The following is a 14,499-nucleotide window of genomic DNA, read 5'->3' as shown; positions in this document are numbered from 1 at the left end:
GGTTAGGTTGATTGGCCATGCTAAAAATTGCCCTTAGTGTCCTGAGATGCATAGGTTGGAGGGATTAGTGGGTAGATATGGGGGTAGGGCCTGGGTGGGATTGTGGTCGGTGCAGACTCGATGGGCCGAATGGCCTCTTTCTGTACTGTAGGGTTTCTATGATTTCTATGAAGTCACTCACCATCCTGACTTGGAAATTTATTGCTGTTCCTTCACAGTTGCTGGGTGAAAATCCACCCTAACAGCACTGTGGGTGAACTGCACCACATGGACTGCAGCGATTCAAGAAGGCAGCTCACAACCACCTTCTGAAGGGCAACTAGGGATGGGCAATAAATGCTGGTCTCGCCAGTGACACCCACATACGTAAAGGAATTTTTTAAAAAGGTAGGAAATTAGCAAGCAGAACTGTAAAAGTAGTAATCTCCAGGTTACTCTTGGTATCACGCACAAGTGAGCATAGAAATAGGATAGAGCAATGAATTCACAGGCTGTAGAGATGGTCCTGGAGGGAGGTCTTTTGATTCTTGGGACTTTGGGATCAGGTCTGGGGATCGTTTAGGTGTCTGTACTTAAAAGCTAAAACACCTGGTGAGATGTACCCAAGGATATTGAAGGAAATTGAAGGAAATTGCAGAGACACTGGTCATAACTTTCTAATCTTCCTTTGACTGAAGGGCAGTGACAGAGGACTGGAGATTTGCAAATATTATTCGCCTGTTCAAAAACAAAGGTTGTAAAGATAACCCCAGGAACTAAAGCCCATCAGGTTAACTTCAATGGAGGGGAAACGTTCAGAAACGATAATGCAGGACAAAATTAAGTCAAGTGAAGATGCGGGTTAAAGAAAACCAACATGAATTGTTATGGACGAATTGTGTTTAACGAACTTGTTTGAGTTTTTTGATGAAGTAACCAAGAATGAGTGCCGAATGAACTATACCTGCTCCTATGAGATGGTGGTGTAGTGGTAACTCACTAAATTGGTAATCCAGAGACCCAGGCTAATCTCTGGGGAAATGGGATCAAATCCCACCACAGCAGCAGATGAAATTTAAATTAATTTCATAAATCTGGGCTACAAATCAGTAATAGTAACTATGATAGCTCGCATTGATTGTTGTAAAATCCATCTGGTTCACGAATGTCCTTTAGGGAAAGAAACTTGCTGTCCTTACCTGGTCTGGATTACATGTGACTCCAGAACCACAACTATGTGGTTGACTCTCAACTGCCTCCTGAAACAGCTTAACAAGTCACCTAGTTCAAGGATGGACAACAAATGCATGCCTTACCGACAAAACCCACATCCCATCAAAGAACTTTTAATAATCAGTATAAACACAAGCCCCATTTGTGAACGGTGCCGGCAAGCTCCCGCCACCCTCTTACATACATTCTGGACTTGCCCATCACTGTATAATTACTGGACATTGATATTTGAGATGACTGCGGCAATGCTAGATCGGGACATAAGTGCATCCCCCCCAGGCTGCCCTGTTTGGGGGTTGTGCCTTTAAATCCACCGCTGCCAAAATTCCAAGCGGATTTTGTAGCTTTCACTACACTCCTGGCAAGACGGCTAATCCTGTTTAGGTGGAAATCAGGTGCACTCCCGATGCACTCACAGTGGGTGTAGGAGGTGGTAGATACCATTAAGCTGGAGAAGGTGAGGTGCACGCTACATGGGTTCACTGCTAGGTCCTATAAGACCTGGCAACCATTTATAGCGCATGTTGGGGCGCTGCAGTTGGAGCCGGGTGAGTAGATACCTGATGGCCCCAGGACCTCCCATAGAACCCCCCTCCACCCGATTGGTCCTTTACCTGAGTACACCCACCCACCCTGCCGAGGGGTGGGGACCAAGACAAGAACTTTTCTCTTTTCCCTCTCACTCTCTTCTCTCCTTCGCTGCCTCTCTTTCCTTCCTCTGCTCGCTGGTTTATAGCCTGGGCTGTTTGGGCGCTCAGTTGGTTCTCCAGCGGCGTTCCTCTGCCTTTTTGTTTTTATATTATTACCGTCATTACTGGTGCAATCAGATGGGACTTGGGCGGGTGGGTGGGTGCCGGGGGCACCAGGGGCTTGTCCCCTGGCCATGGGGAGCCCTGTGTCCAGTCGCATTGGAATGTACTCGCGAGCACTGTGTGGATCTGTATCTGTGTTTGTTTGCTATGTAAAATATAAGAAACTTTTCAATAAACATATTTTTAAAAATCAGTATAAATTACTGCAGGTGGCAGAACAGGTTGAGAGAGCACAGAATAAAGCATACAGTATCCTGGGCTTAATCAACAGGGACACAGAGTACAGAAGCATGGAAGTTAGGGTGAACCTGCATAAAAAGCTGGTTTTACTTCACTGGAATATTGTGTCCAGTTCAGGGCACCATGCATTAAAACAGGTACGAAGGCATTAAGAGAGGGCGCAGAAAGACAATCATGAGAATGGTTTCACCAATAAGGAACTTAATTTTTAAAAATTCATCGATGGGTTGTGTGCCTTGCTGGCTAGGCCAACATTTATTGCCCATCCCTAGATGCCCTACAGAAGGTAGTGGTGAGCCATCTTCTTAACTGCTGCAATCCTTGTGGTGTAGGTACACCCAAAGTGCTGTTAGGGAGGGAATTCCAGGATTTTGAACCAGTGACAGTGAAGGAACGGCGATATAATTCCAAGTCGGATGGTGAGCGACGTGAAGGGGAACCTCCAGGTGGTGGTGTTCCCAGGTCTCTGCTGCTCTTGTCCTTCTACATGGTAGTGGTCGTGGATTTGGGAGGTGCTATCCAAGGAATCTTGGTGAGTTGCTGCAGTGCATCTGGTGGATGGTACACACAGCTGCCACTATTCGTCAGTGGTGGAGGGATTGAATGTTTATGGAATGGGTAGCAATCAAGCGGGCTCCTTTGTCCTGGATGGTGTCGAGCTTCTTGAATGCTGGTGGAGCTGCACTCACCCAGGCAAGTGGAGAGTATTCCATCAAACTCCTGTGATGGAATCACCCCCCTCCCCCAGGATGTTGATAGTGGGGGATTCAGTGATGGTAATACCAATGACTGCCAAGGAGCAATGGTTAGGTCCCCTGTTGTAGGAGATGGACATTACCTGGCACTTGTGTGGTGCAAATGTTACTTGCCACTTGTCAGCCCAAGTCTGGGTACTGTCCAGATATTGCTGTATTTGTACGTGGACTGTTCAGTATCTTGAGTCGTGAATGATGCTGAACATCGTGTAGTCATCTGTGAGCATCCCCACTTCTGACCTTATAATGGAGGGAAGGTCATTGATGAAGTAGCAGAAGGTGGTTGGGTTAGGATACTCACCCTGAGGAACTCCTGCAGTGATGTCCTGGAGCTGAGGTCAGTGACCTCCAATCACCACAACCATCTTCCTTTGTGCCGGGTATGACTCCAACCCAGTGGAGAGTTTTCACCCCAATTCCCATCGATTCCAATTTTGCTCGGGTTCCTTAATGCCACCCTCAGTAAATGCTGCCTTGATGTCAAGGGCATTCTCAGCTCAGCTCTGGCATTCAGCTCTTTTGTCCATGTTTGAGCCAAGGCTGTAATGAGGTCAGGAGCTGAGTGACCCTCGCAAAACCCTAACTGAGTGTCCGTAAGCAGGATAATGCTGAATGAGTGCTGCTTGATAGCACTGTTGGTGATCCTTCCATCACTTTACTGATGATCGAGAGTAGATTAATGAGACGGTAATTGGTCGGGTTGGATTTGTCCTGTTTCTTGTGTACAGGACATACCTGGGCAATTGTCCACATTGCCGGGTCGATGCCAGTGTTGTAGCTGCCCTGGAACAGCTTGGCTAGGGGAGTGGAAAGTTCTGAAGCACCTTTGCCAGAACACTGACAGGGCCCATAACCTGAACAGTATCCAGTGCCTTCATCCGTTTCTTGATATCACGTGGTGTGAATTGAATTGGCACCTGTGATGCTGGGGAGATCCGCAGCAGGCCAAGGTGGAATATCCACCCAGGTGGTCTGTCTAGTTTCATTCCGACCAGGTAAGGTAGACAGGTTTCCTTCCCTAAAGGACATTAGTGAATCAGTTGGGTTTTTTACAATTGACAATAGTTCCATGGTCATCATTGGACTTCTAATTCTGGATCATAGAATCCGTACAGTACAGGAGGATGCCATTCGGCCCATCAAGTCTGCACTGACCACAATCCCACCCAGGCCCTATCCTCATAATCCCACACATTTACCCTGCTAATCCCCCGACACTAAGGGGCAACTTAACCTGGCCAAGCAACCTAACCCCTACATCTTTGGACTGTGGGAGGAAACTGGAACACCCGGAGGAAACCCACGCAGACACAGGGAGAACAAGCAAACTCCACAGTGACCTGAGGCCGGAATTGAACCCAGGTCCCTGGCGCTGTGAGGCAGCAGTGCTAACCACTGTCACTGTGCCGCCATCTGCTGTGGTGGGATTCGAATCCGGGTCCCAGAGCATTACCCTGGGTCTCTGGAGAACTAGTTCGGTCACCGCCTCCTTCAGACAGATTGGAGAAATTGGGCCTGCTGTCATTGACAAGGTTGAAAGGAAATTTGATAGAGGTGTTCAAAACCATGAGAGGTCTAGACAGAGTAAATAGGCAGAAACAGTTCCCATTGGTGGAGAACCGGAGGGCATAGATTTAAAGGAATTTGCAAAAGAAGCAATGATGACATGAGGAAGATTTAGTCATGCAGTGAGTGGCTAGGATCTAGAATGTGCTGCTGAGTGTGTGGTGGAGGCAGGGTCAATAGAGGCATTCAGGAGGGAATTGGATCATTGGGCGGCACGGTAGCGCAGTAGTTAGCACTGCTGCTTCACAGCTCCAGGGACCTGGGAATGATCCCCGGCTTGGGTCACTGTCTGTGTGGAGTTTGCACATTCTCATGTCTGTGTGGGTTTCCTCCGGGTGCCCTCCGGGTGCCCCGGTTTCCTCCCACAGTCCAAAGATGTGCGGGTTAGATTGATTGGCCATGCTAAAAATTGCCCCTTAGTGTCCTGAGATGTGTAGGTTAGAGGGATTAGTGGGTAAATATGTAGGGATATGGGGGTAGGGCCTGGGTGGGGTTGTGGTCGGTGCAGACTCGATGGGCCGAATGGCCTCTCTCTGCACTGTAGCGTTTCTATGATTATTGGGAAAGGAAGAATCTGCCGGGCTACATGGAAAAGGCAGGGGAATGGAACTGGGGGAACTGCTCCTTCAGAAGCCAACACAGACACTGTGAGCCAAACAGTCTCCTTCTGTGCTGTAACTACTTTATGATGCAATGGGATGGAAATTTTTAAGTCTTCTACAGCCATGAACCCTTAAGGCTGTGTTGCCTGTCCAGTGACAAAGTAAAGGGGTAGGTTGAGGAAGGTAGAAATGAACTTGGAAAAGGAGGGGAAGAAAAAGCAATTGTCGTGGTCCCTGGAACAAACAGCACAGGTAGGAACAGGGCCTGTTGAGGGGATATCAGGTGCTAGAAGCTAAATTCAAAAGCAAGGCCTTGAAGGTAATAATCTCTGGGTTAGTGCTGGAACCATGTGCAAACTGGCGTTAATGGGTACAGAATGTGCAAATAATTGGCAGGTTAATTTCAACGTAGGTAAGTGCAAGGTAAGAAAAATAAAGAAATAATATATTTGAAAACAGCCTGAGCAGAAGAGCAATGGGATTTGGAAGGATAAGTACACAAATCACTACAAGTTCTAATGCACGTCCATAAGGTCAAAACAAAACCTACAAGCAAGAAAGTTTATTTCTAGCAGGAGAAAATGGAAAAGTAAAGAAGTCAAGTCTTGGTTAGACTGTACTGTGTGCAGTTCTTGTCTCCTTATTATAAAGAGGATATAGGCACCGGTGCAAAAAAGATTGCTGAGCAAGATACTGGAACTGTGAGGGTAACGAATGAACAGGCTGAGTCTCTTTTCTCTTGAACACAGAAAGCTGAGGGATGACCTAATAGAGGTCTTTAAAATGATGAAAAGTTTTGACAGAGTGGATGCAGAGAGCTGATGTCGCCACTCAAGAGGCAGAGCAAAACCAGAGACCATCAACATTAGGTGGTCAACAAGAAGACAAATAGTAAGTTCAGAGTTCTCTACCCAGAGAGTGGTGAGAACGTGGAACTCACTCCCATCGGAGCGTACGTGAGGCGAATATTATAGATGTTTTTAAGGGATCTAGATAAGCATGTGAGAGAGAAGGGTTTTGCTGATAGACTTGGATGAATAAGGATGGAAGGAGGCTTGGGTGGAGGACAAACATGAACTGGTTGGGCCGAATGGCCTGTTTGTCTGCATATATCTGATGTAGTTCTACTCAAGGAGCATTTCACTTGCTTGGCAAATATAAATGTCCAAAAGGAAGATTGGACTGAGGTAGCAACAGTATAGGACAGGATGAGTTAGAAAGCCACAACTTGAGGTCAGTGGGACAGACACTGAAATCAGAAGTTTAATCAGACAGATGAGAGTTAAAGAGAAAGCTCAATGTTGGTCAAAATGGTTGGACGATATGAAACAATGAAAGGAGACTCATGACCAATATTAAGAGTTGGAGGGGAAAACCAAATGAACTGAAAGGGTCAATATTCTGTTGAAGAGCAATGTGTAGGAACTGTACCAGGAACACAGGAGTGCAAAGTGGAACAGTTTCATCAAAGTACCATTAGAGGTGCACACCACAGGAACAAGGAAACATTCATTGACACTTCCTTTATAATGAAGTTTCCAAGCCGTTCTCTCACTGGATTATAGAGGTTACTACGAGAAACAGTTCAGGATGCTTCAAACTGAAATATCTAGATGTGGCAGGCTTTTGTTTTACTGCACAGAGATAAAGGATCCAAGATGTGAGCCAACATCAACCTTCTTCTCAATCAGTAGGAACTTTGGTATATTCGATTATATCAATGTCTGGTTTTAAACATCCAGATGTGAGGAGTGATTCATGCACAACGGCATCAGCTACACACTGTGCACTTACCTTCAAATCTGGAAAGTCATTCTTCTGGTCAATCTCCTGGGCTTTGGGAGCAAGGTGCTCCTGGCAGAATTTATGAACCATCTGACGGAGCTAATAAGCCAAAAAGGATAAAAACAAAGCAAGAGTGTCAATTCTGATGCTTAAAGGTTACTTCGAAAACACCACGTTTTATCTTTAACATCTGTGTGGAGCGGGAGGGAGAGATCCGACTGGGAGAATCGCACTGCAGCGAGAGGAGTGTAAGGGGTCTGCAATCCCACCCGGCCACTTCAGGGAGCTAAAGACCTATTGACTTTCAGGAAAGAAATGGGCATTAGAAAAGGCTATGCTGTGACAGGTACAGAGTCCCTTTTGTACAAGAAAATACGGTTAAAATGGCAAGCATTGTCAATAAGAAAGTTCATAGGTCAGGTCACTGCAGCCAGTTAATGGCAGCCTGGAAAGAGCAACGTGCCCCAACCAATAACAAAAGCCTGCAAGCTCCAGAATGCAAAGCAAAGCCTTCACTTACATAACATTGCTGAGTCCAAGTTTATCAATCAGCTCTCCCAATCAAGCATTTCACTATGATTACTAGTCTGGAACACTCTTCCTGACCACTCCCCCATCCCACTGCATACTTGTGTTATTCCAGTTTTATAAGGAAAAGGAAATCAGAAGGAGGACAGGACGCAGCGGAGGCACGTGGGCTGGAAGGACATGGGTTTCCACCTGCGATTCCCAAACTGGCTCTGCCGTATACTCAATCGGAGCCTTGCTGCTGCAGGGTGCTATCGGGTACAGGCAGGCGGCAGGATTTTCCGGCCTCCCAAATCGGAAAATCCCACCTGTTAACAGACCTGTGCATGGCCCTGTCCCGCCCCCTATGATTCCTGTGGCGGGTAGGACAGGAGAATTCTGCTTGGGGAGAGTCACCAAAGGCCATTCTTGCGCAGTTCCTAGTTGGACCTTTCATAGCAAGACCGAAAGTAAAGTCTGATACATGCAGTGATCGCGGGGAAGGATGTGGGGGAGGGGGGAGGGGAGGGGAGGGGGCTGGCCAGGTGGGGGAGGGGAAGGGGCCGGGTGGGTGTGGGGGAAGGGGCCGGGTGGGTGTGGGGGAGGGGAGGGGGCAGGGTGGGTGTGGGGGAGGGGGCCGGGTGGGTGTGGGGGGGGGGGGGGGAGAGGGGGCCGGGTGGGTGTGGGGGGGGGGGGGAGAGGGCCGGGTGGGTGTGGGGGAGGGGAGGGGAGGGGGCCGGGTGGGTGTGGGGGAGGGGAGGGGAGGGGGCCGGGTGGGTGTGGGGGAGGGGGCCGGGTGGGTGTGGGGGAGGGGGCCGGGTGGGTGTGGGGGAGGGGAGGGGGCCGGGTGGGTGTGGGGGAGGGGGCCGGGTGGGTGTGGGGGAGGGGAGGGGGCCGGGTGGGTGTGGGGGAGGGGGCCGGGTGGGTGTGGGGGAGGGGGCCGGGTGGGTGTGGGGGAGGGGGCCGGGTGGGTGTGGGGGAGGGGAGGGGGCCGGGTGGGTGTGGGGGAGGGGGCCGGGTGGGTGTGGGGGAGGGGGCCGGGTGGGTGTGGGGGAGGGGGCCGGGTGGGTGTGGGGGAGGGGGCCGGGTGGGTGTGGGTGTGGGGGCCGGGTGGGTGTGGGGGAGGGGGCCGGGTGGGTGTGGGGGAGGGGGCCGGGTGGGTGTGGGTGTGGGGGCCGGGTGGGTGTGGGGGAGGGGGCCGGGTGGGTGTGGGGGAGGGGGCCGGGTGGGTGTGGGGGAGGGGGCCGGGTGGGTGTGGGGGCCGGGTGGGTGTGGGGGAGGGGGCCAGGTGGGTGTGGGGGAGGGGGCCGGGTGGGTGTGGGGGAGGGGGGGCCGGGTGGGAGGGGGGAGGGGGCGCCGGGGGGGGGGGGGGGGGGGGGGCCGGGGGGGGGGGGGGGGGGGGGGGGAGGAGGGGGCCGGGGGGAGGGGGCCAAGGGGAGGGGGGCGGTGGGGCGCTGGGGGGGGGGGGCGCCAGGGGGGAGGGAAGAGGGCGCCGGGGGGTGGGGGGCGGCAAGGGTCACAATGTAAGTTTTATATTGTGACCCTTTTAATAAAGAGTTCAATTTTTCAACCTGAAATGTCGAACAAGGTGATTCGAAGGGGATCTTAAAGAAGTGAGAGTGAGCAACGCTTCATTACACAAACATAGAGGGCATTCTGACATTCAAGCAAGTTCAGAGGTCGGCTCGCCACAGCCAGCCAATGACAAACTGGAAACAACAACACACCCCTCAGCCAATGAAAAAAATCCCTGCCGGGTCTGGAAATCATTTCCCTCACCACTCTGACAGTTCAGTCAAGGTTCATTATCCTGTTCTCCAATCACTCGCTAAGAATTACCATTCAAAATGTGATAACGCAGGAATGATTATATTATTCTCAATGTAATTATTTGACCTTGCTCCAATTCTCACCCTGCTTAAAAAATATCAATGTCGAATAGAATCATAGAATCCCTGCAGTACAGAAAGAGGCCATTCAGCCCATCGAGCTTGCACGACAACAATCCCGCCCAGGCCCTACACCCCACATATTTACCCTGCTAATCCCATTGACGTGGAGATGCCGGCGTTGGACTGGGGTAAACACAGTAAGAAGTTTAACAACACCAGGTTAAAGTCCAACAGGTTTATTTGGTAGCAAAAGCCACACAAGCTTTTGGAGCTCCAAGCCCCTTCTTCAGGTGAGTGGGAATTCGGTTCACAAACAGGGCATATAAAGACACAGACTCAATTTACAGAATAATGGTTCATGTCACACTATTTGTAATCCCCACAGCCTGCCTGGACCTGCAGAGTTTTACTGGCTGTCCTGTCTGGAGACAATACACATCCTTTTAGCCTGTCTTGATGCTCCCTCCACTCACGTTGTTTGTATCTTAAAGACTTGATTAGTTGTAAGTATTCGCATTCCAACCATTATTCATGTAAATTGAGTCTGTGTCTTTATATGCCCTGTTTGTGAACAGAATTCCCACTCACCTGAAGAAGGGGCTTGGAGCTCCAATCCCATTGACACCAAGGGAGAATTTAACATGGCCAATCAACCTAACCCGCACATCTTTGGACTGTGGGTCCAGAGTACCTGGAGGAAACCCACGGGTGTAATAAAGATGTTTGAGCAAGTTGGAGGGTGTACAATTCACACTGGTGCAACTCCACTTAACCCAAATCCTCGATTTGGCAAGGTGATTGTTAATGTACATTCCAGAGAGGTTCATGTCACCTTTCCGAGAATCTAACCAGTCACACTCAATTATCGGTCATCCTTTTAAAAGATATGCCCTGAATATCAGGCCCTGCCCTCCTGAGCAGTATTCGGGTCCACCTGGCTATACTTGCCATTTGCGCATGAAAAGCCTGACAGTGCACCCAGTGGTAAGGCAGGGTCTCCTTGCTGGGTACAGCTCCACGGGCACCACTCAAATAAATTGTCATCACGTACGGGGCAAGGCCGAAAGCTATTTGGGTCTGAATGGGCATCACGACTAAGATGTTTTCAGGTGTAACAACCATTTACTTGTATATCTTTCAAGAAGTGTACAGTTTTGCTGGTGACAATACAGTCTCCTGCACACTGGGGAGGCCAAACACAGATTGGGAAATCCCTTTGCACAACACCTCCATCCAGTCCACAAGCTTATGTTAATTTTTCATCCCCCTCTTACCCTCACCTTGGCCTCCTATATTGTTCCAGTGCAGCTCAAGCAACAGCACTTCACCTTTCATAGAAATCATAGAATCATAGAAACCCTACAGTGCAGAAAGAGGCCATTCGGCCCATCGAGTCTGCACCGACCACAATCCCACCCTAGCCCTACCCCCATATCCCTACATATTTACCCACTAATCCCTCTAATCTACGCATCCCAGGACACTAAGGGGCAATTTTAGCATGGCCAATCAACCTAACCCGCACATCTTTGGACTGTGGGAGGAAACCGGAGCACCCGGAGGAAACCCACACAGACACGAGGAGAATGTGCAAACTCCGCACAGACAGTGACCCGAGCCGGGAATCAAACCCAGGTCCCTGGAGCTGTGAAGCAGCAGTGCTAACCACTGTGTCACCGTGCCGCCCAAGCCATGTTAAATTCTCCCTTGGTGTCAATGGGATTGGAGCTCCAAGCCCCTTCTTCAGGTGAGTGGGAATTCTGTTCACAAACAGGGCATATAAAGACACAAACAGTGACCCGGGGAATTTCAATTGGGCACCTTACAGCCTTCTGGACTCAAAACTTGGGTTCAGATATTTCAGATCATCACTTGAAGCAAGACTAAAACTAAAGTTTGATACATGGATTGATCAAGGGGAATCATAACCCTTCCATTTTTCAGCTGGAAACTTGTTGGTTTTGCTTTTCCCTATTTACACCTCTCCTACACCCATTTCTTGTTTCTTTATTGTCCCCTAACAGCACTGTGGGTGTACATACCATATGCAGCGGTTCAAGAAGAGACACGATGACTCAGTGGTTAGCACTGCTGCCTCACAGCCCAGGAACCGGCTTGGGTCACTGTCTGTGCGGAGTTTGCACATTCTCCCCGTGTCTGTGTGGGTTTCCTCCAGGTGCTCTGGTTTCCTCCCACAGTCCGAAAGACGTGCTGGTTAGGCGCATTGGCCATGCTAAATTCTCCCTCAGTGTACCCAAATAGGCACCGGAGTGTGGCAACTAGGGGATTTTCACAGTAACTCCATTGCAATGTAAGCCTATTAGTGACTAATAAATAAACTTTAAGAGGCTCACCACCACCTTCTTAAGGTCAATTTAGGGGCAGGTTATAAATGTCAGCCTAACCAGTGACACCCACATTCCATGAACAAATTTTTAAGAATCCCTTTGTCAGTTCATCTCTCCTGCCCAGCCCTCCAAAATATCACAGACATTCCTTCCTTCCCTTTTGTTCTTGCTCCCTTCCCTGAACTCTGTACTTGCTTAAAACCAGTAAGGAGTCTAACAACACCAGGTTAAAGTCCAACAGGTTTATTTGTTTGCTACCTGGTGTTGTTAGACTCCCTACTGTGTTTACCCCAGTCCAACGCCGGCATCTCCACATCTTGCTTAAAACCCACAGTATTACATTTCTAACATTCTCCAGTCCTGATGAAAGATCATCAACAGAAACATTAACTGTTTCTTTCTCCTCAGATGCGGTCTGTCCTGCTGATGACTTCTATTTTCACTTAAACAATTAATATTTTCTATTGCTTATCTCTAGTTGTCACCCAGTTAGAATCATAGAATCCCTCCAGTGCAGAAGGAGGCCATTCGGCCCATCGAGTCTGCACCGACCACAATCCCACCCAGGCCCTACCCCCACATATTTACCCGCTAATCCCTCTAACCTACGCATTTTAGGATTCTATGGGGCAATTTTTTTTTTTAACCTGGCCAATCAACCTAACCCGCACATCTTTGGACTGTGGGAGGAAACCGGAGCACCCGGAGGAAACCCACGCAGACACGAGGAGAACGTGCAAACTCCACACAGACAGTGACCCGAGCCGGGAATCGAACCCGGGACCCTGGAGCTGTGAAGCAGCAGTGCTAACCACTGCGCTACCGTGCCGCCCAAGTTACCCAAGTCTGGTTGCTTCTAAGCCTCTGCTTAGCAGCTGATTACCTGAATCTGGTCAGCAGCTGAATACTTAACTTTGGGTAGCTCCTGGCCACCTTTCTGGTTAGAAGCCAATTACCTGACACTGCTAAATGGAGGGGTGGCACGGTGGCACAGTGGTTTGCACTGCTGCCGCACAGCACCAGGTACCCGGGTTCAATTCCGGCCTTGGGTCACTGTCTGTGTGGAGTTTTCACGTTCTCTCTGTGTCTGCGTGGATTTCCTCCGGGTGCTCCGGTTTCCTCCCATGGTCCAAAGATGTGTAGGTTAGGTGGATTGGCCATGCTAAATTGCCCTTTAGTGTCCCAAGAAATATAATTTAGGGGAATTAGCGGGGTAAACATTTGGGGTTACAGGTATAAGGCCTGGTAAAATGCTCAGTTGGAATGTCGGTGCAGACTTGATGGGCCAAATGGCCTCCTTCTGCATGGTAGGGATTTGATGATTCTCTAGTTAGCTCCTGGCTACCTTTCTGGTTAGCAGTTGGTTACCTGTCTGAATACCTAACTCAGGTTAGCTCCTGGTTACCTGACTCCAGTTACCTTTCTGGTTAGCAGCTGTTTACCTGCCTGGTTAGCAGTTGGTTACCTGTCTGAATACCTAACTCAGGTTAGCTCCTGGTTACCTGACTCCAGTTACCTTTCTGGTTAGCAGCTGTTTACCTGCCTGGTTACCAGTTGGTTACCAATCTGGTTGGCAGCTGCTTACCTGACTTTGGTTACCTAGTGGTTAGCTCATGGTTACCAGTCTGATTAGAAGCTGGTTACCTGATGGTTAGCTGCTGGCTACCTGTCTGGTTAGCAGCTGGTTGGCTGTCTGGTTAGCAGACTCTGGTTACCTGGTTGGTTAGCAGCTGGTTATCTGGCTGGTTAGCTGCTGGTTACCTGACTCTGGTTACCTGGTTGGTTAGCAGACTCTGGTTACCTGGTTGGTTAGCAGCTGGTTAGCTGCTGGTTACCTGACTCTGGTTACCTGTCTGGTTAGCAGACTCTGGTTACCTGGTTGGTTAGCAGTTGGTTATCTGGCTGGTTAGCAGCTGGTTACCTGGGTAGTTGGCAGCTGGTTACCTGGGTAGTTGGCAGCTGGTTATCTGTCTCTGGTTACCTGGCTGGTTAGCAGCTAGTTACCTGTCTCTGCTCCTCGGTCAGCGCGTTAACCACATCATCCACGGAATGCAGGCTGCTCTGGAGCCTGTGGCCGGGGTAGAGCGCTGGGAGGCCGGCCTGCCGCCGGCACAGAGTCCGCAGGGGGCCTCGGAGCAGCCCGAGAGCAGCCATGGCTCAGAGTGGGGGGGGACTGGACAGCGAGTCCCCCTCAGCGAGCTTCCCCCGGACCCTTCCGGACACCGAGCAGCCCGGAGCCAGAGAGCGGGGACACCGCCAGACCCACTTCCGGTGTGGACCATTCACCATCTCCCTGGTTCCACAGGTGCTGCTGAGACCTCCCAGCACTTCCTGCTCTCACTTCATGGAGCAGCAACTCCTTTACACAACCCCCACAGTCTAGAATTATGGGCGGCACGGTAGCACAGTGGTTAGCACTGCTGCTTCACAGCTCCAGGGTCCCGGGTTCGATTCCCGGCTTGGGTCACTGTCTGTGTGGAGTTTGCACATTCTCCTCGTGTCTGCGTGGGTTTCCTCCGGGTGCTCCGGTTTCCTCCCACAGTCCAAAGATGTGCGGGTTAGGTTGATTGGCCAGGTTTAAAATTGCCCCTTAGAGTCCTGGGATGCGTAGGTTAGAGGGATTAGCGGGTAAATATGTGGGGGTAGGGCCTGGTCGGTGCAGACTCGATGGGCCGAATGGCCTCCTTCTGCATTGTAGGATTTCTATGAGAATGAGGCCATTCAGCCCATCGAGTGTGCACCGACTCCGACAGAGCATCTCACCCCAGACTCTCTGCCCT

At 50.2% G+C, this 14,499-nt stretch overlaps 1 protein-coding gene across 1 annotated transcript in view; it reads right to left on the bottom strand.

The window, feature by feature from the left end:
• The window catches only part of ivd (isovaleryl-CoA dehydrogenase), a 41,250-nt gene extending 27,307 nt beyond the window's left edge, over positions 1-13,943 (bottom strand). The window contains exons 1-2 of the mRNA XM_078233489.1: positions 13,724-13,943; positions 6,982-7,071 (exon numbers count right to left, since the gene is read on the bottom strand). Of these exons, the coding sequence (XP_078089615.1) occupies positions 6,982-7,071; positions 13,724-13,873 (240 nt within the window). The 5' untranslated portion in view covers positions 13,874-13,943. The remainder of the gene's footprint in view (positions 1-6,981; positions 7,072-13,723) is intronic.
• Positions 13,944-14,499: the final 556 nt, after the last annotated feature.

Source organism: Mustelus asterias, chromosome 18 (genome assembly GCF_964213995.1).
Source record: "Mustelus asterias chromosome 18, sMusAst1.hap1.1, whole genome shotgun sequence".
Lineage (NCBI taxonomy): Eukaryota > Metazoa > Chordata > Chondrichthyes > Carcharhiniformes > Triakidae > Mustelus > Mustelus asterias.
This window is presented reverse-complemented; position numbering and strand designations above follow the sequence as displayed.